The following is a 23,755-nucleotide window of genomic DNA, read 5'->3' on the forward strand; positions in this document are numbered from 1 at the left end:
CACTCTGCCTCCAGTCAACACTGCCTCCACACATCATTTCCGTGGGAGTTTACTGGGAGGAGGAGTTGGCTGCGATCCCAAATGATAAAAAGTGAAATCCATTGGACGCAGAGAAAGGAAATGTTTTGTGTGGAATCCCAGATATAACTTCAGTGAGAGACCAGAGAGGAGGGGGCTGGGATATACAGCTGCGTTATCCTCCTGACCGCGGCTGTTGGTCACAGTCAGGTATTAATCGGATCAGTAAGTTGTGGGGTCCACTCGGCCCGGCCCGCTGCTGCCGGAGACTCACTGAAAGGCCGGCCCGGGTCCGACATTTTATCTGTCGGCATATTAAAGTCTGCGGGGAGTGACAGTCCCTTTAAGGAGGGGGTCGCAGGCGGTGACCCCCCGGATCGGGCTCAGGCCTCGAACCTCTGGATCCGGCTCAGGCTCCGAATCCCTCGGCCCCCGCGGATCCGGCTCAGGCTCCGAAGATCTGGATCCGGCTCCGAACCTGGATCCGCATCCAGATCTAACCGCCGGTATAAACGCAGGCTGCTGCCCGGGGTGCGGGCCCTCAGCTCAGGCCCCGCGGTGAGGGGAGGCCTGGGCCTGTCTCCATGCCAACGCAGCGGAACTTGACCCCCATGGTAATAAAAAGGGGTTAATGGTCACCGTGGTAATACCCCCCAACTCAGCAGCTGTTCCACTACCGCACTGTGCTGGGGTACAGATTGGCGATACCCCCAGGGTAGGATCTGTCCCAGTGGAGACAATAATGTGAAACCACTGGGCCCGCTGTGGAAGAAGGTTGGGATCCTGCAATTGTGCAAACGGGGCCTTTGTTGCATTGACTGTAGTAATGTTGCTTTAATCATCTCTGCTGCCTAGTGATGCTTCAAGTAAACTAGAAACAGGAGTAGGCCTTCGAGCCAGCTCTGCCATTCATTTTGGTTATGGCTGATCATCGAATTCAATATCCTGATTTCCCCCCTTCCCTCCCCCATACCCCTTGATCCCTTTGGCCCCAAGAGCTATATCTAATTTCTTCTTGAAATCAGACAACATTTTGGCCTCAACTACTTTCTGTATAGAAATATAGATGTGGAGATGCCGGTGTTGGACTGGGGTAAACACAGTAAGAAGTTTAACAACACCAGGTTAAAGTCCAACAGGTTTATTTGGTAGCAAATGCCACTAGCTTTCGGAACAGGCTGTCCCTTCCTCAGGTGAAGTGGAGAAATGCTGACAAACAGGGTATACAGAGACACAAACTCAATTTACAGAATAATGATTGGAATGCAGTCTTTACAGATAATCAAGTCTTAAAGGTACAAACAATGTGAATGGAGGGAGCATTAAGCACAGGTTAAAGAGATGTGTATTGTCTCTAGACAGGACAGCCAGTGAGATTCTGCAAATCCAGACAAGCTGTGGGGGTTACAGATAGTGTGACACGAACCCAAGATCCTGGTTGAGGCCGTCCTCATGTGTGCGGAACTTGGCTATCAGTTTCTGCTCAGTGACTCTGCGCTGTCGTGTGTCATGAAGGCCGCCTTGGAGAACGCTTACGCGAAGCCCATCTGTAAATTGTTCTGTAAATTGAGCTTGTGTCTCTGTATGCCTTGTTTGTGAGCATTTCTCCACTCTGCCTGACGAAGGGACAGCCTGTTCCGAAAGCTAGTGGCATTTGCTACCAAATAAACCTGTTGGACTTTAACCTGGTGTTGTTAAACTTCTTACTAGAAATATAGAAACATGGACACTAGAAAGTAGATTAACAAACGGGTTAAAATCCAAACCTTCAAAATTAGTCTCCTTGGCATTCATGAATGCACATCCTTAAAGGAAATGTTCTCTACTGGAAGACTGGGCGGCACGGTAGCACAGTGCTTAGAACTGTTGCTTCACAGTTCCAGGGTCCCGGGTTCGATTCCCGGCTCGGGTCACTGTCTGTGTGGAGTTTGCACATTCTCCTCGTGTCTGCGTGGGTTTCCTCCGGGTGCTCCGGTTTCCTCCCACAGTCCAAAGATGTGCGGGTTAGGTTGATTGGCCAGGTTAAAAATTGCCCCTTAGAGCCCTGGGATGTGTAGGTTAGAGGGATTAGCGGGTAAATATGTGGGGGTAGGGCCTGGGTGGGATTGTGGTTGGTGCAGACTCGATGGGCCGAATGGCCTCCTTCTGCACTGTAGGATTTCTATGTACTAGTCAATAAACAAAACAACAACGCCAGAAGCAGGGAGATAGCAGCCACGCAAGTTTCCTATGAACTATCTTGACCACATGAAATTAACTGGTTTTACTAGGCTGACAAAGTTTTATTTGCTGAAGTTTTTTTTAAGCCGTGCTTTGAGAACCCAAAATCATGCTGCTATTGCTGTAGCACAAGCCAGGGCTAGTGCTTCCAAAAATTTCAGGAAAATTATTCAGCTAAGATTAAACAGACTCTGATAACTTCTATTTTTGCAGCTTTCTTTGCTCTCATGAGGGAATTGATTCCTTTGACAGGGTACTATTCCAGTTGCATTTCTTATTTATCCAAGTGGTTGCTCCTCGTGTTGTCTTTGACAGTAGCTTTTGGTAGGCTATTGGACAATGAAGGCATCACAGCTGGTTTGTATCTTGTCCTCATCTCGTCTCTCAGAGATGCAGTTCTAGCAAGAGTCACTGGTTTAAGGATCAGAGCTGCAAATTCTTTCCCCAAACTTGCTGTGCTGAAGTCAGTAATAGCTCCCCCCCCCCCCCCCCCCCCCGCTGCCCAACTGAGATTGGTTAACACTGACCAGGGTTAGAACTGTGACTTTTTTACTCAGTACAGGATATAGTTGAGGATTAATTGTCATTGGGGGAGCCAATACTGAAAATTATCCTCGCGTATTGTGTTGCATGCATAACAATAGTACAAGAGTGCTTCATTTAATATGTTACCAGAACATCAGGAATGTAATGCATTCTTTATAAAGACCTCCTGAACAGCCAAATACAAGCTTGTGCACAGCATAGGAACAATATGCTAAAATGTGAACCTATCTGGTACTTCTGCCAGTTTGTGCAAAGGATCGTTTTTGTATTAAATTTTGTGATGTTTCTTTTGAATTTTTTATACATATAACTTTGGATATTTTATAGCAGAAATATTCCCATGGTTTGTGTTGAGGGAAGTTTTATAATGGCCTGAATATAGTGTCATTTCTGACTGGACAGAAACACTATAAGATGGTATTTTTGTTTTGCAGATAAAAAGTCTTTTTAAAACTATCATTTGATAGTTCTAACAATCAAGTAAATGGCAGCAGCAGACGATTTACAATTTCAAGGTAATTGAATTTCATGATTGGTTTTTGAATGCCGTGATATTTGCTTTCGTTTTTTTTTTAACCATCAACAATTACTGTCTAAACCCTCTTACACAGAAATCATATTTAATTACCTTCTGAAGCTACTTATATAATTTGCTAAAATGGCTTTCCTTCGTAAGTTTATTGTAATTCATGGAAAGCAGTTCTACCTTCCCTCCTTTTTTACTCCTAATTTTTAAAATGATGAAACCTTCATCAAGATGAATAGATTGCCTGGATCAAAATTATCAACCTTCATCATCGCTTTTGAAGTCTTCTGACTTAATGGAGCAATTGAAGTACAAAGCACAAAGAACAATTCCAAATATTCCATTATATACATCTACCTCTACAAAATTTACTTATCACAATTCTTCAGTAATGCTTTTTATGTCAGCTTTTATAATATAAATGGATATATAAACATTTCTGATTGGTAAAGCAATATAAGTAAACTTTTTATTATGGAAAAAGCCTATCCACCTATCATGCTGTAGTTGCAGGCTTCCCACCACTGATGGCGTGTCATTTAGATCCATCTGCCATTTTTATTTTCTTTATCTACTCTTCATGTTCCTCAATCTGGTTTGTTGAGTGCTTAGGACTTTGGGTTGCTCACATAATAAACTGGAATTGCATTGTCCATTTTATTGGGTATTTGACAACTGGATTTCAGGTCATAATCTAATCATTTTCCAATCTGCCTGTTTTCTTCCCCATCTAACTTTTGAAGAACTGATATTATTTACATGTACTTAAGTGCTTTATACTCTTTAGATACGATAAACCCTATTTTTAATTAAAATATTGGATACTTTAGTTTCTTAACTTAGCTTTATTGTTGATAAGTGCATAGTGGTTTGAAAGTTGCTGGTGAAATGTGTGAAAGTTGGTTAACGGTTCTAGAATAGGTTACAGTGACACCAAAAATAAGAATTAATTCACTGGTGACTCCCTATATTAATTCAGTATTCATTTTTGGAGAACTTGCTGTGCTATTAATTCCATGTTAACAGAACTTGCATCATTAATTTACATCAACTTGCATTTATATAGTGTCTTTAGCATAGTCTAATTTTCCAATGGTGTTTAATATTTTGGTATTCTTTTGTGTGTTGTACGAAGAGTTTGATGATGCCACAAACTTGCTGGCAGCAAATCCCGATGCCACCACAATAAGCATCACAGACGCCAATGATAAACCTAAAAATCAGAGAGGTCCACCAGGCGAGGTGGGAAGAGATGAGGACGAAGATTTGCTGGGGAATGAAGACTCTGATAAAGCAGAGGTGAGCAACTTCATAATGGCAAATGTACAAAAGGTAGATTTATGTTGTGTATCCCAAAATACAATTTTAACATATAATAATTTGACTTTTGGGAACAGGAAAAGTATATTCGGCTGAATAATCCTAACCTTTTCCACTGATCAATCCCACCTGGGCACCTTAACACACAAGCTCTGACTGCAATTTTACTCCAGAAGCACACTCAATTATCCTTCCAACCCTGACTGCTCCAGTGGTCTTCTATCAGTTTGTCATTCCATCTGGTTGTTTGATTACCTTATTTGTAATGTTTGGTTAGGAATAATTCATGGTTCATTTTCATTTTAGTTATTTCGGAAGAAGAATCATTATTTGTTGATAGCTATGAATTGTAAGTTTAAATTGAGCTGTTTCTATCTAGCTCCCCTATTTGTGTTTACTTGGAGAAAGTGACATTTCCCAGAATTGAATTGACTCTTGTTTCTTGTAAAGAATAGCTGATAATTAATTAGAATCTTTGTGACCATGTTTGCCATTTTTTCCTTTGCAGTTGCTTGCAGGACAAAAGAAGAGTGCTCCTTTTTGGACATTTGATTATTATCAAACATTTTTTGACGTGGACACCTACCAGGTAGGCACTGGGTTTAGTTTCTCCATCAGGCATTATGTCATCTATAATAATAAAAATGGAAACATTTTAACTAATGTGTTTTTATTTCACTTCTCTCCTTTTCTCCCATCCTGCCCACATTAGCATTGCTTTGTATCGTGGATTGGTCCTATTGTGCTAATAGCTTTCTGGTACATTATCAAAACAACCATCCTCATATGTTATTCTTGGCAGTGAGTGGCAGCAGATTGTTGCACTGTGGAGGGCATCAGTCTGTTCATTCACATTCATGATGTGGAGATGCCGGCGTTGGACTGGGGTAAACACAGTAAGGAGTCTAACAACACCAGGTTAAAGTCTAACAACACCAGGTTAAAGTCCAACAGGTTTATTTGGTAGCAAACACCACTATCTTTCGGAGCGCTGCTCCTTCGTCAAGTGAGTGGGAGGTCTGCTCATACACAGCAAACTGGACATATAAAGACACAAACTCAATTTACAGAATAATGAATAATGATTGAAATGCGAGTCTTTACAGCTAATCAAGTCTTAAAGGTACAGACAATGTGAGTGGAGGGAGCATTAGCACAGGTTAAAGAGATGTGTATTGTCTCCAGACAGGACAGCCAGTGAGACTTTGCAAGTCCAGGCAAGTTGTGGGAGTTACAGATAGTGTGACATGAACCCAAGATCCCGGTTGAGGCCGTCCTCATGTGTGCGGAACCTGGCTATCAGTCTCTGCTCAGTGACTCTGCGCTGTCGTGTGTTGTGAAGGCCGCCTTGGAGAATGCTTACCCGAATATCAGAGGCCGAATGCCCGTGACCACTGAAGTGCTCCCCAACAGGGAGAGAACAGTCTTGCCTGGTGATTGTCGAGCGGTGTTCATTCATCCGTTGTCGTAGCGTCTGCATGGTTTCCCCAATGTACCATGCCTCGGGACATCTTTTCCTGCAGCATATCAGGTAAACAATGTTGGCCGAGTTGCAAGGGTATGTACCGTGTACCTGGTGGATGGTGTTCTCATGTGAGATGATGGCATCCGTGTCGATGATCCGGCACGTCTTGCAGCGGTTGCTGTGGCAAGGTTGTGTAGTGTCGTGGTCACTGTTCTCCTGAAGGTTGGGTAGCTTGCTGCGAACAATGGTCTGTTTGAGGTTGTGCGGTTGTTTGAAGGCAAGAAGTGGGGGTGTGGGGATGGCCTTGGCGAGATGTTCGTCTTCATCAATGACATGTTGAAGGCTCCGGAGGAGATGTCCTAGCTTCTCCGCTCCGGGGAAGTATTGGACGACGAAGGGTACTCATGAGTACTCTTTATATGCCCTGTTTGCTGTGTATGAGCAGATCTCCCACTTACCTGACGAAGGAGCAGCGCTCCGAAAGCTAGTGGTGTTTGCTACCAAATAAACCTGTTGGACTTTAACCTGGTGTTGTTAGACTCCTTACTGCATTCACCTTCAGACAGGCAGTGATCTGGAAAGGAAAGTTTAGGTTATTTGTTTCCCCCACTTTGCACAGGGCACTAAGGTCAAATGAGCCAACTATCACTGTACCTGAAATCAGCTAATTCAGTAGTAACCAGTGGTTAGATTAATTTTTTTTAGACCTCTGATGAATAACAGAATTAGTGGGGTTGAAACATTGATATAGCAATGATATTTGAATTAGAAGAATTATCACCTTATTTTCTGCGTCATAGGTGTTGGACAGAATAAAAGGTTCCCTTTTACCACTGCCTGGCAAAAATTTTGTGAGGTTGTATATCCGCAGTAATCCAGATCTTTATGGTAAGTATGTGTGATTTACAATGGTTAATGGAGAAGAATTGTTGTTTGTTTTAAAGTAAACCTCATGACTACTGAATGCCATATTTATTTTCCAAAATAAATCTATCCTGTCTCTCATCATATACAATATGTAAGCAAATAAAATCATAGAAAGTATTGAGCCCAATAAATCTCAATTCAGTGTATCTTCTGGAAATAAACTTTAAATCCAGATGCAAAAATGTAATTGCACTTGTTGAGTTAAAAAGCTACTTAAACCCCCCCCCCCCCACTGTTTGAATAGGGGACTGCAGTCGAAGATGCAGCACCAAGCGATGTAGAACAGTAAGGTTCTAGATTGAATCCAGCCATTGTCAAATTTGCTGGACTCAGCAGAGGTCCTAGAGTTGCCTTTATTGCCCTCTGCTGAATTAACAATAATTCGCAACATCAGGATATTTCATAGAAACATAACCAAACAAAGGTTGATTCAAAGCCAAAGAAGAGGTTGGGACAGGTGACCAGAAAGCTGAGTGAACAAGGTTGATTTTAAGCACGTCTATAAAGGAGGAGTGGTGGAGAGATTTGGGGAAGGAATTACAGAACCTGGGGCCTGGATTGTTTTCATGCATGGCTGTCAATGTAGGGGGCGAAGGAAATTGAGGAAGCTCAAAAGGCTGGAAGATTGTGTGGATGGAGGAAGTAGGGAGAGTAAAAGACAAGAATGAACTCAGGAAAGGGGAAAATCATAGACAAATAAATAAGTTCAATTCCAACTTATTTTTCTTTGTTATGTCTTACCTTTTACTCAAACATCCCAACAGGAAATGTTGATATTTTAAATGTACTTAAGTATTGTACAGGAATTGCAGTCCATGATTATTGAATCAATTTCTATCTAAATCAGTATGTGTTACATAACGGAGGAGTAAAGTTCATGACTATTCAATTTGTGAACGTTTCAAAATTAAAGAGAACTACCATTCTGTAATATTTTTAAGTTAAGAAAATACATTCAAAGGTACAAAGGTGTTGTCTCGTTACTTGGTATAAAGAAGAACATAAGAGCTTTCTTTTTGAAATTTGTCTTAATTAGGTCCTTTCTGGATATGTGCCACACTGGTGTTTGCAATAGCGATTAGTGGCAACCTTGCTAATTTCTTTACTCACCGTGGCCAGCGTGGTTATCGCTATGTACCTGAATTCCATAAAGGTAAGGGAAAAATACTTGGGCTTCTTTGATTTCTAAAGATTTAATTTAAAACTATTCTTTGGAAGGCACAATGTTTGTAATATGAACACAAGTGTCTAAAGTTCTGTGTACTTCCAGCTCCCCAAATTATGAATCTGGGCCATTCCACCTTGGGGCGGTGCTGAATGGGGCCTAAACACTTTTTATTTCCAGCAAGGAAGCGACTTCACCCAAACAATCGGTGCACTTTTCTGATGTTGATTTCAAATTGGAATTGGTAGAGACTAAGGAGCTGTTGTCTGCTCACATTCAGTGGGAGATGGAATTTGGTGTATACAATGAAATAAAGAACTTTGCAATCTATTTTATCACTTCCATGATGATTTCATCTCTGAACTTTCCACTCTTGTTCCTCCTAAAGGCCTTGTGTTCCATTCTACAGGTTTGAGCCCCTTCCAGCGTCCTTATTGTGTTTTAATTCAAACAAATCTTGCAGTTCACAAAATATCTTTAGAATGTTTTACCACCTTCAGCCCTCCTATAATGCTTTTTAATCCCACCCACTACTTCATGATTTTCTAATCTTTTGCACTATTTTCCAATATTGACAATGTCCTACACTGTGAACTTTGACCATAGCACCTGTCATAGGTTCAGCATGTCCCAAAGCATGTTGCAGCTAATTATAGAGAAATATTTGCCTTTCAGGACCCCGGATATCTCTAAACACATTACAGTCAATGTACAGTCACTATTGTAATATAGGAAATCTTTACACAGCAGGCTCCCAGCAATGTTAATAAGAGGGGTGGCGCGGTAGTTAGCACTGCTGCCTCACAGTGCCAGGGACCCAGGTTTGATTCCGGTCTCGCGTCACTGTCTGCGTGGAGTTTGCACGTTCTCCCCGTGTCAGCATGGGTTTCCTCCGGGTGCTCCGGTTTCCTCCCGCAGTCCGAAAGACATGCTTGTTAGGTGCATTGGCCATGCTAAATTCTCCCTCAGTGTACCCAAACAGTGGCAAATAGGGGATTTTCACAGTAACTTCATTGCAGTGTTAATGTAAGCCTACTTGTGACACAAATAAATAGACTTTAAGATAATTTGTCTTTTGTTATATTGATTGAGAGATGAATTTTGGCCAGGACACTGGGGGTAACTCCTCTGCTCCTCTAAATACTTGTTGAAGTGTAGTTACTAATGTAGTGTGGGGCCATTAAGCTATTAATACAGTTTCTGAAAGGGATTACTTGCACTGATGATGGTAGCTGTGTGTTTGCAGGGATTAGATAAGGTAAATGGGTAAATATTGCACTGCTAAGTGAACGTATAATTAGAGAGCAGAAAATTAAAATAATCGTTATGCAGTGTGCTGTTAGGACATGGAATGCTTGACTGGTGGAGGTAAAATCCTTTTAACAGGGACACTGATTGATATCTGAAAAAGAAATGTGAAAGTGTATGGAGTAAGAATTGGCTGTGGCTAAACTTTCCAAGAGACCGGCCAAGTGCAATTAATTTATTGGCCCTTTTCTGGGGTGCAAACGTCTACAGCTATTTTTTTCCACAATAATATGAGATAAAGTGCTAGTCATTTATTAAAGTCATATTGCCCTTCTAAACCACCTCCTCTTAAATTTTATTATTATGAACAAAACTAAATTGGTCTTTTATTATGGTGGGATTATTATTGAAAAAAAAAGGGGTGGCCTGAATGCTAATTTTTCTTTGTTTACCCAATATGTATTGTGAAATATGTTTCATGGATTAATGCAAACTGGGATCCCCAGTCATAAAATATCTAATCTCTATTATACGACGAATGATTTTAATGCTGTTTTTAAGAAGACATTCATTCCTGATCAGTCACTAGATAGAGCCACAGAGTTGCCATTGTTTAATGAAATATGTAGTCAGTTTCAGACCAAATTCACAACATGGAAAACACATTGAACAACGTTTGTGGAGTCACTAACATATTGCAAACATTTCATTTTTCTATTCTTAAGGATTTCAGTAACTAACTCATTTGTGATAAATATTGGAGTGTAACTGTACATCTCTCTGTAGTTTCTATAGCAGCTACAGCAATCTATACCTATGCCTGGCTCATTCCTCTCGCTCTCTGGGGCTTTCTGATGTGGAGAAATAACAAAGTGATGAACATTGTGTCATATTCATTCTTGGAGATAGTGTGTGTCTACGGATACTCACTGTTTATTTACATTCCCACTGCAGTAAGTATAACTTTCTTTTTATAACCTGGGGAGGAATGAGTTGAATTGAGAAATGGTGTGATGAGTCTTGATGCCAACAGAATAGAAAAGCTTGCATGAACACATTAGGAACTTAGAATCAGAAAGAAATGCACAAAGGAGCACTAATCATAATATTAATAAGGAATAGAAAGACAAAAATGGTTATTAGCTTCAGGGGTGCAGATCCTGTAAAATAGCGGAATTCCTTGGTACTAGCAATGATCTTCAGTGTATTTATTATATTTATTATCTGCTAAGGAGGCTGTGAACAGTGAGGTGAAGGATCAGTAAGAAGTCTCACAACACCAGGTTAAAGTCCAACAGGTAGCACCAGCTTTCGGAGCATTGCTCCTTCATCACCACTCACCTGATGATGGAGCAACGCTCTGAAAGCTCATGCTACCAGATAAACCTGTTGGACTTTAACCTGGTGTTGTGAGACTTCATACTGTGTCTACCTCAGTCCAACCCCGGCATCTCCACATCAGGTGAAGGATCTGCAGATCAGAAGTACAGATGATAGCAGTAGATGATCTTTCACACATTTTATCAACTTGCTACTTTGGTTTTGGTTTGGTTGGATTTAAATACTTTGCCCCATGATATTTGAATTTTCAGGTCCTATCTGAGGTTCTGTAGCAAACAATAATTGGGTGATTAAAAGATTCTTGGAAAATCAACATCTCAGGCTAAACTTAGGATATTTGGCCAGGTTATAAGCTTAATGGTGTGAGCCAAGAGTGATCATTATTTTGATGTCCACCTCAAACCTGAAAAAATGCTGAAGTGATATTCGATTGGAGATGGGGAGCAGACAGATTAAAGGAAGGATTGGTAGGCTGGGCTCCAACAACGGAAGGCTAATGGATTGAAGGACCTCTTAAATGTCAATGCATTTCTCAGAAAAGATTACTCCAAGTTAGGATTTTGTTGTTCTAGGGGATGTTGCAAATGAGGGTGTCTGCATATCAGGACAGCTTTATCAATACAAGTCTGAATTTTAACTCCAGGCAAGAGTTACATGGATAGAGGTTGAGTTAGGCAGCAAATTGTCCAATTCGTCACAGTACAGGCCAGGGATGTTCTCTGTGGGTCCACAGTGATTATCGCCACACAAGCTTTTAACTGAAATTACAGTTTTTCAGAAATCTAATCAACTTGACTGTGGCAAAGAGGAGAAATAATTAAATTTGCATTGTAGATTCAGGAGAGCTGTGGTGTGAGCAAATAACTTCTCTCTGTGTCCTTGTTATAGAGGGGGTGCAACAAAGGTTTACCAGGCTGATTCCTTGGGAGGACTGTAAATGAGGAGAGACTAAGTCGGTTAGGATTGTATTCATTGGAGTTTAGAAGAGTGAGAGGGGATCTCATAAGATTAGACAGGGTAGATCCAGACAGAATGTTCCTGATGGTGGGGGAGTCCAGAACTTGGGGTCATAGTTTGAGGATAAGGGGTAAGCCTTTTGGGACTGAGGTGAGGAGAAATTTCTTCACCCAGAGAGTGGTGAATGTGTGGAATTCACTGCCACAAAAAGTAGTTGAGGCCAAAACGTTGTGTGATTCCAAGAAGAAATTAGATACGACTCTTGAGGTTAAAGGGATCAAGGGATATGGGGGGGAAGGCTGGGTTAGGATATTGATTTTGATGATCAGCCATGATCACAATGAATGGTGAAACAGGTTCGAAGGGCTGTATGGCATACTCCTGCTTCTATTTTTTATGTTTCTATTACAGATACTGTGGATTATTCCGAACGAGATAGTACGTTGGATTACGATAGTGCTGGCCATGTGCCTTTCAGGCACTGTGCTGTTGATGACCTTTTGGCCAGCTGTCCGTGACGATAACCAGAGAATTGCCATAGCAACTATTGCAGTCATTCTGATCCTTCATGCCTTGCTTGCAGTAGGTTGTAAGGTACTAAGTTTCTCTATCGAAAGATAAACATAGATGTTTCTAAAGAAAAATTATTATGCAAAAACTGAAGTTCAGTTTTCAAATGCTTTTTTTGGTAAGTTTCACATTAACAGAGTGAAATTGTAAATTAGAATTATTTCTGGTCGATATTCATTTCTTCAGACCTCCACAAGCAAGTTTTTCCGTTGACCTCATCTGAGTGCAATGTTCCACTTGCAGAGATATTTTCCCAGTGCTTGGACTGAGCTAGTGTGACACAAGCTGGTTCCAATAATGAGTAATCAGTACCTATAATAAACTGGGCAGCAAACAGTTTTGGAAGAATTTACAAAGTCTCATCTCATCTCCTGAGAAGTGCTGTGTTTCTTTAAACCTTTGGAATTTGATGTTAACTTCACTTTCACGTGTGCGGTATTCTTCAAGTGTGGCATTAGTCATATTTTGTAGTGGTGGTTTGGAATTGATACAGGAGGCCTGATTTTACCATTTTGATTCTAAGTGCTGAATCTGGGCGCAATTCAGATCCGACTTGGAAATCTGCTTTCAGGCGCTCCCATACGTACTTAGCCTGAAAAAAAAATCACAAGTCTGAATCACGCTGTGGGTGGGGCTTATCGCCCCGAAACGATCGGAGCTCTGAACTGTGCATGCGCAGTGAAAAAAAAATTGAAAATCACGCCGTTGTCACATCGCTCCCGGGCTGCAAAAAGCGGATAAAGCGGCCCAGGAGTGATGGCCCCCACAGACATCGCCCCACCCCCACAATATAACTGCCCCCTTATCCACCCATTCCCCACTACCCAGACCGATCGCAACCCGCTGCCATCCTTCGCCCCCACCGATCGCCCGCAGAGTGGCAGCGGACCCCTCTGCCACTCCCACCACCAGAGATCCATCTCTTCCCCTTCCCCCCCGCCCCCCCCCACCCCAAGAGAATGATCGGGCCTCCCTCCCTCCAGAGAACGTTCGGGCCTCCCCCCACCCCCCAGACAACAATCGGGCCTCCCTCCTTTTTCCCCCCCCGCCCCCCTCACCAGAGATGCATCTAACCCACCTCCCTGTCCCCCACCAGAGAATGATCGGGCCCACCTCTCCCCCCGCCCCGCCCCCTTCCCCACCGGATGACAATCTGGCCTCCCTCTGGCACCACTCCCCCTGCCACCAGAGATGCATCTGACCCGCCTCCTCCCCCCCCCCCCCCCCCCCCCCGCCCCCTGCCCACCCACTGATCTGAGTTAGAGAGCCGCCGGAAGTTCTGAACTTACCTCTTCAGAAGCTGGAGCACCCGAAACAGACCTTTGCCGAGCATGTCTGTTTCACGCTGAATCTGGACGCGCGAACGTGATAGTAAAGGGGGAAATGCTGATAAAGTTGGGCGGGCAGTTCATTAATTCAATTTAAATGCATGCAAATCGGATCGCGGCCATTCCCGGGCCTCGGTAAAGTGGGCATCTGCGCGGATGTGGGCGCGGATCACGTTAATGGCCTCACGCCCAACCTTACCACATTTCCGCGCCCAAAAATGGGCACGACGCGATGGTAAAATCGGGCCCACAGTGTAATGTTATGTTCAAAATATGGAATGCTGGAATTGTACTAGCAGATTTGCCTCAAAGAGAAAGCTAGCTACTGTTTTTGAATGGGAACTCTTCATTGATTTTTTTTTCAGATGCTGATTGAATTGTTGCGTAGTTCCAGCATTTACTATTATTATTTAATATTTTCAGAATGTACATCTCTGTTTCTGTAATTTTGTTTTCTGGTTTTTTGTCCAAAGCACAAAATAGGTCTCAGATGTGGCCCAGTTGATAGCATTCTTGCCTCTGAACTAGATGTTTGTGGTTTCAAGTTCCACTTCAGGACTTGAGCACAAAATTCAAGACTAACACTCCACTGTAGTACTGATTGAGTGCTGCATGGTCAGAGGTGCCCCTTGGGTAATGTAAGAGATCTCATGATTCCTTTGAAGAGCAGGGGATTTATCCCTATGTCCTGGTCAATATTTATTACTCAGTCAACTCACAAAAACATATTACTTCATTGGCTGGAAAGCACTTTGAAATGTCCAGTGGTCATAAAAGGAGCGATATAAATACAAATGTTTCTTTTCTTTCATTTCTAATGTGATGTAGGTTTTAGTGAATGGGGAGGTGATCCCTAGTGGTATTATCACTAGACTATTAATCCGGAAACTCAGCTAATGTTCTGGGGACTCGGGTTCGAATCCCGCCACGGCAGATAGTGGAATTTGAATTCAATTTTTAAAAAATCTGGAATTAAGAGCCTATTAATGACCGTGAAACCATTGTCAATTGTCGGAAAACCCATTTGGTTTGCTAATTTACTTTAGGGAAGGAAATCTGCTGTCCTTACCTTGTTGAAGTGGAAACTTTCCTGCTTCTTGACTGTGATATAAAGACTCAAACAAAATTCGTTCCGACAATATGACAAGCATTTATTTACGAATAACTGCATGCAGTATATGGCTGAAACTTGGGGTCAGAGAGCAGTTGGTACAACTGCTGATTCTTCCACAAGTCCGCGATTACACAGAGAAACAGTTCAGTATTTATACATAATCATTATCAGTTTTCGTGACCAGAGCATATTCAGGAATTCGATTAGTAATAGAATCGTGAGCAATATCATTCATCATGTTTTACCTTGCTGACCTCCCAGAACTCGTTGTCCCATGATTCATACCCTTATCTTGTCCTTTGATGTAACAGAAAAAGGACGGTGACTCCTTCATCTCTGACCTTATCTGGTCTTGATTGTACTGGCTTGGTTAATCTTAGTAAGAAGTTTAACAACACCAGGTTACAGTCCAACAGGTGTTGGACTTTAACCTGGTGTTGTTAAACTTCTTACTGTGTTTACCCCAGTCCAACGCCGGCATCTCCACATCTTGGTTAATCTTATCAGGGCTTCAGAAGGTCAGGAAGCCTGACCTTCTCTGGTCTTATTCATGTCTTTAAGTTATGTGGAGTCAGCTTTATCAGATCTTACAGGGGTCTGGCTTTTTGAAATAGTTTGGTCAGCGTTCTTGCGTTACACCAGAGAGTTGACCAATTTTCCCAGCATGCTGCTGCTTAGTTCATACAATTCCACAACCTGGTCTGGCCTATGTGTGACTCCAGAGCCACAGCAATGTGGTTGACTCTCAACTGCCCTCGAGCAACTAGGGATGGACAATAAATGCTGGCCAGCCAGTGATGCCCATGTCCCATGAATGAATAAAGAACTTGAAAGAAAAATTTAATTTTCTAATTACAGCTAAAGCATAATAAAATCTAGTTGGTCACATGAACTCGTGCAGTATATGTTTAAAACAGAAAGGCTTGCTTTAATGTCTAGTTCTACAATACTTTTAAAATGGTTTTGTTGTTATTCCCCAGGCCTATTTCTTCGATCCTCCAGAAGAAGCCAAAACTACACCTGTTCCCACAACCACTACCACAACCATTAATGGGACTGCTTTGACTTCCCATAAAACATAACTTGCCAGGTGAGTGTTTCCACAACCTCATACCCTGGGAAAGAGTAATCGACTGGCCAAGAAAGATTGTGATTGTTTTAACTTTAATTCCATTAGGTTTCTGCCTTAGATACAGTCCAGGAACTGGCTGCTAGTTTCCAATTTAAAAATCGTAATAAAGTAGGCTGTCCAATAGCTCAATGATTAACTGCACCAGCCAGTATGCTATGACCCATGCAAAAGAGGAAGATCCCAAGTCCATGCTGATTGAGCTGATCTCAGTTAGGACAATAGCAGGTTCTATTTAATTGGCTGCAATATTTCTGGACTGGAGAGTGGAGAAAATCTCAGTCTCTGTCCATCATAGCTTTGTAGTAATGTCCAGTGGGAAGTGTGAATCCTGGATCAGGCTTGACTTTGATGCACCCTAAATTGGAACAGTTGCTGACATTAACTCTCCATAGAATCCTACCCCAGCGCTTTCAGGAGAGGAGAAATTTTGAAATTAATATTTGATATTGTTTAAATTTCATTCACATTGACTCTCTACACATACAATGTTTACTAAAATTGATCAATGTTTCCAACTTTTAAATGTAATCACTTTTGAGAAACTTATCTTTTTCTTTTGAGATTGTTAAACTGTCATATTAGTTTCAGAATTGCATATACAAAGTTTCAGGTGAACTTCAGAACACTTGAGCCGAATGTGAGGAGTTTTAGAGGAAGGTTTAAGACATAGTGTGTATATATAAATATATATATATATATATATTTATCTTGGATAAAAGCTCACAGCCAGGTTTTGCATATGGTCAGAAGTTATGAAAATTAATAAAGTTTTATTTATTTTCTAAATATGCTCTTTATTCCTGGCACTTGCATAAAGGTTGCCTGTGTCTTTTCAGCAGCAATTAGTGAGACAGTCTTTGGTGAGACAGTGAGTGATACACCAGGAGAAGAGGAAGGATAGTAGTTCGCTCTGTTAAATTCCACTATATAAAGTAAATACTCCCATTAGTGAAGCTTTCATTCAATGATCCCATTGCACAACTTTTTTCCCCTCTTTTGGCTAATTTTAAGCTGGAACGTTTTGATAATGAGAAAACTTTAGTATTTAAATACTTTTATTATGATGTGATATCAGAATTTTCAGAAACAGAGAAGGCTATTTGTCTGAATAAGTTCATTCATCTCTATCGATAACAACCCCATTTCCCAATTCCTCACCATATCCTTCCATTGCATTTTTCTGCGGAAACATACCTAAACTATTTTAACTTTTTATGCAGTCAGTTTAAATGGCTGTGTCTCCTAACTTGTTCTACAATTCTATTTTCCTTCATTTAAAAATAAAGTATCTCTGACTACTCAACTTCCAAGATGTTTCTTGCTCCTAACTTCGAAAAAGTTGAACTGACTCCCCCTTCACCATGGTAAAAATGTGTCTGTCAATTTACTTATAATCTTGAAAATGTCAAAAGTCAGCTCTCTGCATTCTTTGTGAAAAATTGCCTGTGTTTGCTTACAGATTCTTTCACTGGTGTCTTGGTAACTTTAGTCTGAAGAGACTTCCCAATCAATGTGACTTGGGCTACATAACTAAAGAAAAACTTTAAAGAAGTATGTTCAACAGAACACCGGAGTGCTTGACTGTTGCAGACTGTTCCAAACTGACTAAACCTTTAAATTAGGTTTTGGGATTATTTTCACATTGTGGCTGCTTTGATTACTGTTCTACCTTTTCATGGTCTTAAGAAAGATGTACTTGTTACAAACTGTAAATGTTTTTCTCTGATACTCCACAAATTAGTTTGCTAAAATCTTGTTTGATTGTTGTCTTTCTTAACAAAGAAATCAGATATTCTATTATTGAATATTAATGTAGAGATTTATTTAGTTGTGCTAAATGTGTATATTAGCAAATTACTCAATTTTTTTTGAAAAGCTGAACTTTATCCAAAAAACAATCTTAATCTTCACAAATGTACATTATTAGTAAATTAAATTAATCTTTATGTTTCATGATTTTGTATCAAATTTGGATGAATTTGAAGAACTAAATTCAGTTCATGTAAATATATCCTGGGCAAATAAACACAAGTATCGCATTGCAGTGACTAAACCACTTCGTGCTTCTGAAGCATTGCCCAGATTTGGATGAAAGGAATAATCAAACAATAGATTAATAGATCCTCCCCAGTTTCTAAATGTTCTTTTTTCTCATTTAGTATTAATTTATTCTTTAATGTATTTATTGCCCATCCCTAATTGCCTTTGAGGGAGTAGTTAAGAGTCAACCACATTGCTATGGATCTGGAGTTGCACGTAGGCCAGACCAGGTAAGGATGGCAGATTTCCTTCCCTAAAGGACATTAGTGAACCAGATGGGTTTTGACAACAATCGACAGATGTTTGATTGAATTTAAATTCCACCATCAGCCAGTGTAGGAATCTAACCTCTGGATTACTAGTCCAGTGACAATACCACGATGCTACTGCCTTCCCTAACTAGGAATTACATTATTTTTCCTACCACTGATGTTAAGTTGACTGGTCTATAATTCTGTGGACCTGTTCTGTCCCCAATTTTAACTATAAAAATTACATTAGCTATCCACCAGTACCCTGGCATTACACCTTTTTCTAACTAATTATGAAATATTTGTAGTCGTGTTTGTAATCTCTTCCCTGGATTTTTTAAAAATACGTGGATGCAATCCATCTAGATTAGGGGCATTATCCTGTTTCAGTTTTTCAGTTCATTCTGTACATCTCTTTTATTTTAAATGCACTTATCTAATTACTCATCTCGTCTTTCTACCTGTTCTATCTCCTGGTAAATACTGAAGCAAAATAATTATTTAACATTTCTGTCATTTATCATTATGTATGGTGTTATCCTGTCCATCCCTTCATGGTCCTATTCCTATCAGTCTTCCTTTTTTATTGGCATGTCTGTAAAATATTTCACTATTTTTATATTCCTTGATAATTTAATCTCATAATTCATTTTTGCTTTCCAAATTGTTTATTGACTTACTTCCTTATCTCTTAGAATTCTCTCTTTTGATGCACTCCCCTGCTGCTTTTATACTTAATGTATTCCTCTTTCCTAACCCTCAACTGTTTCTTACGTCTTTATGGTGTCTCATTAACACCAAAGAAACTGCAGAATGTTCACCTGTTGTATCTCCAGAACCAACTCTGATTTCCAGAGATAACAGTCCCTCTTTCACAAACCTCAACCAGCGCTGGGCCCATAAACAGAAAACCAACCTTGTACTAAGTAGTAGGAGAGAATGCTTCCTGAATACAAAACTACAATGAGGATATACTTTTATTCCAATATACAGCAAATATGCTCATCACTGGACAACTCTGAGAAGAACGAGACCTTAAAATCCCTTACCGCAAACAAGCAAAATAAAACAAAGGGTAAAAATGAAAGGAGTGTAGGTGTAAGAAGACATGCTTATGAACAGATGAAAAGGCAGATTGCCAATCTTTGAGAAAACCTCATTCTTTTCTAACTTTTTTTCTCAACCTGAAGGCAGTGGATAAGAATTTGAATTTATGCAGTGCCTTTCATTGTCTTAAGGCCACCATAAAGTGCTACACTGAGGCGAAACTTCTGTTGTAATGTAGGGAATATAGATCCCTCAAACAGCCATGAGATAGCCTGTTTTTAATGTGTTGTGCTTGTGTTTATAAATCAAGGTCACGTAGAATTACCTGCTCTTTGAGTAGTGCATGAAATATGTTTATATCCGTCCAAGAGGCCAAAGAGGGTCAGTACAACTCATTCACTTGTAAATCTATATTCGTGATCCAGTTTGGCTCAGGTCCAGTCTTGCATACCTCTACTCCCTGAGAAGGAATTTAATCCGCACTCCTCTTTAAGGTTTAAGTATAATTGAGACTCATTATTCCTGGTTGGCAATTTCTGAAGAAGTTGCACTTAATATTGCTTCTGACATATTTTCATCATGATGGTGCGGGGCGGGGGTTGTCCGTGCTTTCAGTTTTGGATACACTTTCATCTTAAATTTTTTTTTGGTAGTATGCAACATCTGAAAAATCCAGCTTGAAATTTAAAATATGAAATGTTAGCCATGACTCAATGGTAGCACTCAAGTCTCTGAGTTGGAAGGTTACGGGCTGAAGTCTAACTCCAGAGCACAGACTCTAGTTTGATACTCCAATCTGGTACTAAGGGAATGCTGCAGTGTTGGAGGTGCTGTTTTGCAGAGTTGTTAAACTATCTCAGGTGGATGTAAACAAAAACAGCAGTGGAATTCTCCCCAGTGCCCTGGCTATTATATATCATTTTCTAAACATATTATATAATTAATATTACTGCTTGTGATATTTTGCTGCATGCAAATTTGATGACATGTTCTCCATTACAACAGTGACTTCACTTCAAAATTACTTAATTGCCTGTAAGGGGTTTTGGGATATCCTGAGATCAGGAAAGATGCTATATAAATGCAATTCTTTAGTTTCCTTAGTTTCTGCCTCAGTTGGCAATTACAGTGCTTAGTGTGGTATGTCTCCTATTCGATCTGTGCTCAAATGTTGAATTACTTGATAACAACCACAACACAATTGGCTTCAGCGTGTCAAGGCTAGCAAAGAAAATATTCAGCTGGAATTCTTAGTTGTAATCCATTATCCAATTGCTCTACTGCAAGGTGATGTGTGTTTACACCAGTTCAGGGCAGGCCTGGGCATGGCTGATGTCCCACAGTTAAATAGTTTGTTAAAGCTACCCAGGTTCACAGGTTAGAAAATGTTCCAGTATGTCTTCTGTGAATGTGTGCAATACTGGCAAGGTTTATTTATTGTTCATCCATACCCATCTGGTTCACTACTTTCGTTCAGGGAAGGAAATCTACTACGCTTATACAGTCTAGCCTACGTGTTAATTCCAGATATACAACAATGTGGTTAACTCCTAGCTGTCTTCTGCAATGGCTGAGCAAGCCACTCAGTTCAAGGAAAATTAGAGATGGGCAACAAATGCTAATTATATAAAAGAATAAAGAAACAAAGGTGTCTTTACAACTGAGTGGCTTGATACCAACAGAGAAAATCAAACTATCTTCACTTGAATCTCCAATGAGAGCAAATTTAACCATCACCTCTTGACAATCAATGGCAATGCTATTGTTGAATCACCTGCCATCAAAATCCGGGGAGTCACCATTGACCAGAAACTTAACTGAATCAGCTATATAAATATGATGGCTACCACAGAAGGTCCGAGGCTGGAATTATGCATAGTAACTCATCTCCTGACTCCCCAAAGCCTGTTTCACAATCTACAAAACATTAGACCGGAGTCCGATGAAATTTTTTCCACTTGCCTGGATGGGTGCAGCTCCAAAAACATTCAAGAGGCTTGACATTATCCAGGACAAAGCAATCTGTTTGATTGGTGCACGGTACCTGTGTATACCATCTACAAGATGCAGTGCTACAACTTGCCACGGCTTCTTTAACAGCACCTTCCATATCCGTGACATCTACCAGCAAGAAAGACAAGGGCAGCAGATGTATGGGAACACACCCACTGGCATGGTCCCTTTTTGACAACATGTCATCCTGACCTGGAACAATATTGCTGTTCCTTCACTGCTGCTTGATCAAAATCCTGGAACCATCTTCCCAACAGCACTGTGGGTGGACCTATAACCATGTGAAGTGCAGCGGTTCAAGAAGATGGCACACCACCCACCTTAAGGGCAATTATGGATAGACAATATATGCTGGCCTGGCCAACGATACTTGCTTCCCATGAAGGAACTAAAAAGAAAATTGAGTTACCAAAACTGGGGAAAAGGAAGAGATGACAGCTTCCCTTCCTTGCCAGCCAGTAACAAACCTGTTCTACTTTTAGAACCATAGAAACGTTACAGCACAGAAGGAGGCCATTTGGCCTATCTTGTCTCTGCCAGCCCAAGAACACTCAGATGCCCTTTCTAATTCCACCTTCCTGCATCCGGCCCTTTAATGGAAAAACAGCAAAGTCATTTTTCTCATGTCAGCCTTTTAAATGATTCTAGTTATTAAATTCACAACTCCTGGCTACGCTCGGTACTGTAAGGAATACACTATTCAGTAACTACCTGGCTGAGGTTCTGAATTGTGGACAGTACCCATTTCCCAGCCAACGCCAATGAGAAAACTGCTCACTTGGGGAGAAAATTGAAAGGGGATGTGGTGGGAGAGTAATTTCAGCTGTTGCCCAAAGTGAACGAGGTTATGCCAGATTTGACTTTCTAATTTGCAGTTGGCACAAACCTCTGGCAGCACCACAATCTACTGTTACACTCTGGTATTTATATCTGAGGTGTACTCTACCTACTTGACAATTAATCACTGCAATTTGAGCTGGATATGTTAGTGGCTGAGGAAAAAGTGAGCTTTGTGTTATCTTGAGTGTAATTAGACAGGGTTCAGTTCCTACAAACGTCAGATCTTCCACTGACAATGAACTGAAAACCAATCAATTAGGAAATAGTTGACTGGCTCTGTCCACACAAACAAAGTGCCTCTCTTCTAAGAGAGACCTTTATTCACATCCTGGATGAACCAAAAAAGTGTCAGGTATGAAGGAGCTTAAATCTTTTCACTTATTTACATTTATTTCACATTGCAGACTGCAGTAAGCTACAAAATTGAGGATTCTGGCAAAAGACTCGTTAAAATATTGGAGAACGAGTGTAGATTTAGGGAGCATTTTACACGATTCAGTGCTACCTTATTAATAATCAGGTAGCACTAGGACATCTGTAATCTTAGTTTTCTAACCTTTAACATAAACTATAGAAGATATTAGGGCGGCGATTGGGGCAGAGCTGGATAAAAGCTACCGGAATTTTCAGCGCAACTTCATTTCTGGTAGGAATGCAGCCACGTAAATGTTGAGACGGTCGGACTTGGCTACCCTAAAGGAACAGAACGGAAAAATAGAGAACTTCTGTTAAACATATATGGAACCTTAGATAGACTCGGCTAAGAGCACTGTGTGGAGTTCTGCTCTCTACATTATAAATATGTACAGGCATTGGGAAAGATACAAAAAATAATTCACAAGAATGATACCAGAACTGGAAATCTATACTTATTAGGATGGGCTGAATAGGTTTGGGGCTCTTTTCTGTAGAGGGCTTGTTAGGGTAGATCTGGAGAAAATGTTTTCATTTGCGAGGGAAACGACCAAAGCTAGAAGTCATAAGATAGTCAGTAGTAAATTTATTAGAGAATTCAGGAGAAATGTCTTTACCCGAAGAGTGGTAATAATGCAGTAGTAGTTGAGGAAAATACCATGGATTCATCCAATGGGAGCTAGATAAGCGCAGGAGGGAGAAAGCAATGGAAGAATAAACGAATGAGGGTGGGCGGAGGCTCCTCAAAGACCAGTTAACCAAATGGGCTGTTTCCGAGTTGTATTCTCGGGCCATACATCGCCCCAGCAGCAGTCAATGCTTTGGTGGGGCGGGAGAATTAGTGACACATAAAAACAAAACGTGTAAAAACGACAGGAGATAGCAATGTATATATTCTCGAATATAAACGCCGGAATTTTAAGAATAGCAGTAAATCAACCTGTCACGGGTTTAATAAATCAACCGTTGGTCAGATTATTTCATTTTGTATAGAAGAGGCGATTTCTTTGCGAAACGGTATCAAATAATTGAGTAGACGACACCTCTCATTACAGGAATATCAATAACCCCTCTGGCAATCGTCCAACGGGACAGCTCCGATTTTAACTCAAGATTATTTCTGATCAGCATAACGGTCAGAGCGATCCCAGATTCAGAAATGTTTATTATTTTAAGCCTGCTTGCACTGTCACAGTGCAGTGCTGTTTATTTTCATTTTGACCGTTAGCAAGACAATGTTCACAGTCTAATGGGAGGGAAGGACACAAAGATT

The 23,755-nt window shown here is 40.7% G+C and overlaps 1 protein-coding gene across 9 annotated transcripts; it reads left to right on the plus strand.

The window, feature by feature from the left end:
* The first annotated feature begins 12 nt into the window (after nucleotides 1-12).
* Nucleotides 13-20,327, plus strand: yipf1 (Yip1 domain family, member 1). Of its 9 annotated transcripts, none has more exons than XM_078218277.1 (11): nucleotides 48-152; nucleotides 2,491-2,595; nucleotides 3,219-3,299; nucleotides 4,446-4,609; nucleotides 5,139-5,219; nucleotides 6,896-6,983; nucleotides 8,059-8,175; nucleotides 10,222-10,388; nucleotides 12,145-12,327; nucleotides 15,726-15,835; nucleotides 17,337-20,327. In XM_078218277.1, the coding sequence occupies exons 3-10, from the start codon at nucleotides 3,269-3,271 to the stop codon at nucleotides 15,825-15,827; spliced, it is 933 nt and encodes a 310-aa protein (XP_078074403.1). In that variant the 5' UTR covers nucleotides 48-152; nucleotides 2,491-2,595; nucleotides 3,219-3,268; the 3' UTR covers nucleotides 15,828-15,835; nucleotides 17,337-20,327. The 9 variants fall into 9 exon arrangements, with proteins under 9 accessions (XP_078074405.1, XP_078074398.1, XP_078074403.1 ...); XM_078218274.1 differs by lacking the exon at nucleotides 48-152 and adding an exon at nucleotides 193-243; XM_078218279.1 differs by lacking the exon at nucleotides 2,491-2,595 and having other exon boundaries at nucleotides 13-228; nucleotides 3,167-3,299.
* The last annotated feature ends 3,428 nt before the right edge of the window (nucleotides 20,328-23,755 follow it).

The sequence above is a fragment of the Mustelus asterias genome, chromosome 8 (genome assembly GCF_964213995.1).
Source record: "Mustelus asterias chromosome 8, sMusAst1.hap1.1, whole genome shotgun sequence".
Classification (NCBI taxonomy): Eukaryota; Metazoa; Chordata; class Chondrichthyes; order Carcharhiniformes; family Triakidae; genus Mustelus; species Mustelus asterias.